This window comes from Azolla caroliniana, unplaced genomic scaffold (assembly GCF_043228905.1).
Source record: "Azolla caroliniana isolate FFs.n. ecotype wild unplaced genomic scaffold, voAzoCaro1.0.p SCAF_22, whole genome shotgun sequence".
In the NCBI taxonomy this organism is placed as follows: Eukaryota; Viridiplantae; Streptophyta; class Polypodiopsida; order Salviniales; family Salviniaceae; genus Azolla; species Azolla caroliniana.
This window is the reverse complement of record NW_028230457.1, coordinates 12,328,706-12,330,733: the sequence shown is the minus strand read 5'-3', so window position 1 is coordinate 12,330,733 and position 2,028 is coordinate 12,328,706. Positions and strand designations below refer to the sequence as shown.

The window sequence follows — 2,028 nt, the reverse complement described above, 5'->3', positions numbered from 1 at the left end:
AAAATGTATGAAAATTCCTTTTTGCTAGGAAAATCACTAATAATAAGCTAGCGCAATTCAAGAGAATCGGCAATATGCATACAATATAAATCCATCAAGATATTGCTAAATGTAATCCAATGCCCTTCAATTTGTTTCTCTGATCAATGGCTCTAAAAAATAGAAATTGTTTTATTTTGTGAGCAACAAGTGATGAACCATTTGTTTATGTTGATAACTTGATTCCATTATTTCTATCTTCTCATACGTATAGTACTTTTATGGTCACGTTTTGAAACCTTCACTAACCATGTTGAAGATTGTAAAGAACGATAAAGTACGTTTAAATCAATGCAAAAATATTATTCTTTCTACATTCAATTATACCGTCTTTTCCATTGATTCAATGTTAAATAATCCTTATCTTCATAAAAGAAGAATATGCTACATAGACAAGCAATCAATGTGTGGCTTAGCATATTTGATCACGAACTGAATATAAAGTATTTTCATGTAGAATGTGTAGTAGTGTGTGCGGAAACCAATTGTTGTGTGACCAAAACATTGTCATTAACAAATCTTCCATTGATTGGAATGGTTTTTTGCTCTTTTCTTTTCCTTCATTTTGTTTGCATGTTATTCAAGTGAGAATGTGTAGTCTTGCAAGGTTCAGCTCTCCCCACTTGAATTACACTTTTTGAATATAAGGATGAAAGTGGAATGTGGAGATTTGAAAACTTTTCTTCTAGAAAACTCTCGAGCCACAATGTGTTTTATATGGAATGTATTCAAAATATAGAGAAACTAAAGTCCTATGACAATGTGAGTGGGGATTGTGCCTATAAATATGTGTGCAATGGATGTGAAGATGAGCAGAAGTTGTATACATATTCCATCAAGAAATAGTGAACTATACATACTAATACAAAATCTATTATATCATACACACTAACACAAAAGATGACGGTAGAGGTGTATAGCGACAAGGTGGAGTTGAATGTGTCAGCCCAGAGAGTGTGGAAGGCCGCATTCGAGGATGCCCATTCAGTTCTACCCAAAGCGTCCCCTGACGTTGTGGAGCGAGTTGAGTATGAGGGTGCTAGTTTCGAAGTGGGTTCCATTCGTACCATCCACTTTGTGAAGAGTATGTTGTTTATTCATAATATACATTTCTTTTCGCTCTCTCACCATCAATTGTAACACCTTCCCTTGTTTATTTACCTTACCTTTTCCCCATAGGCTATGTTGAGAAGAACTCCGTAGAGAAGCACCCTGGGCAACTTGTCTTGTTCACCAAGGAGAAGATCCTCGAACTCGACTCACATGCCCTTTCTGTAAAGGTTGATATAATTGAAGGCGGCTTTGTTGGTATCCTTGTTAAACACTACAAAGGCACGTTCCACGTCAAAGAGACTGGACCTCACACAAGTGTTGTCCATTTTACCTTCGAGTATGAGGCCCTCTCTGAGACGCACAAATCTCACATACCAATTGCCCTCAAGGAAGCCGTTCCCAAGAGTTTCCTCAATATTGAGGCCTTCCTTCTCTCGCACCCCGAGTATTGATAATGCCTTCAACACTCCCTGACCTTCAAATATTGAATAACACCTATATGAGATAATGAGGTGGAAAATTCTAATAAAACATTTACTGACTATTGTCAGTATGATGTTAAGAGTGTGAAAATGCAAGGATTGTATTTACACATTGTTTTTTGTTAATTTTATCGTGTATCAATAAACCATCTAGTATCAGAAATGGTGTTGATGTGATAGTCATATAAGTTTTTTTATGGAAAACTTTAACGCAAGAGAGCTCTGACATCAATATTGGAAGATCGTGAATAATTAAATCACACATGCAATTTGCTAGTTTAGGATTGTTTATATTATGATGTTTGGAAGGTGCACCTAAACCATGATTAAAACGTTTAAAAATATCTTAAGCTCTATGTGTATGTATGAAGTATTTAATTATATTTTCTTTTAAGAAATACTGCAATATGATCAATTTTAGCAAATTGTTTACATAATTGTTCTGCGCTAGAAC

At 35.2% G+C, this 2,028-nt stretch overlaps 1 protein-coding gene across 1 annotated transcript; it reads left to right on the top strand.

Moving 5' to 3' along the window:
- Positions 1–841: 841 nt before the first annotated feature.
- LOC147850098 (phytohormone-binding protein CSBP-like) lies at positions 842–1,730 on the top strand. Its single transcript, XM_087337023.1, has 2 exons — positions 842–1,123; positions 1,219–1,730. Exons 1-2 carry the CDS (start codon positions 940–942, stop codon positions 1,542–1,544), a joined length of 510 nt encoding a protein of 169 aa, XP_087193149.1. The 5' UTR covers positions 842–939; the 3' UTR covers positions 1,545–1,730.
- Positions 1,731–2,028: the final 298 nt, after the last annotated feature.

Excerpts from the sequence above, each read along its gene's own strand:
- LOC147850098 (XM_087337023.1), top strand. The coding sequence starts at position 940 with ATGACGGTAGAGGTGTATAGCGACAAGGTGGAGTTGAATGTGTCAGCC. Across the intron at positions 1,124-1,218 it reads TACCATCCACTTTGTGAAGA|GCTATGTTGAGAAGAACTCC; the intron begins GTATGTTGTTTA and ends TTTTCCCCATAG.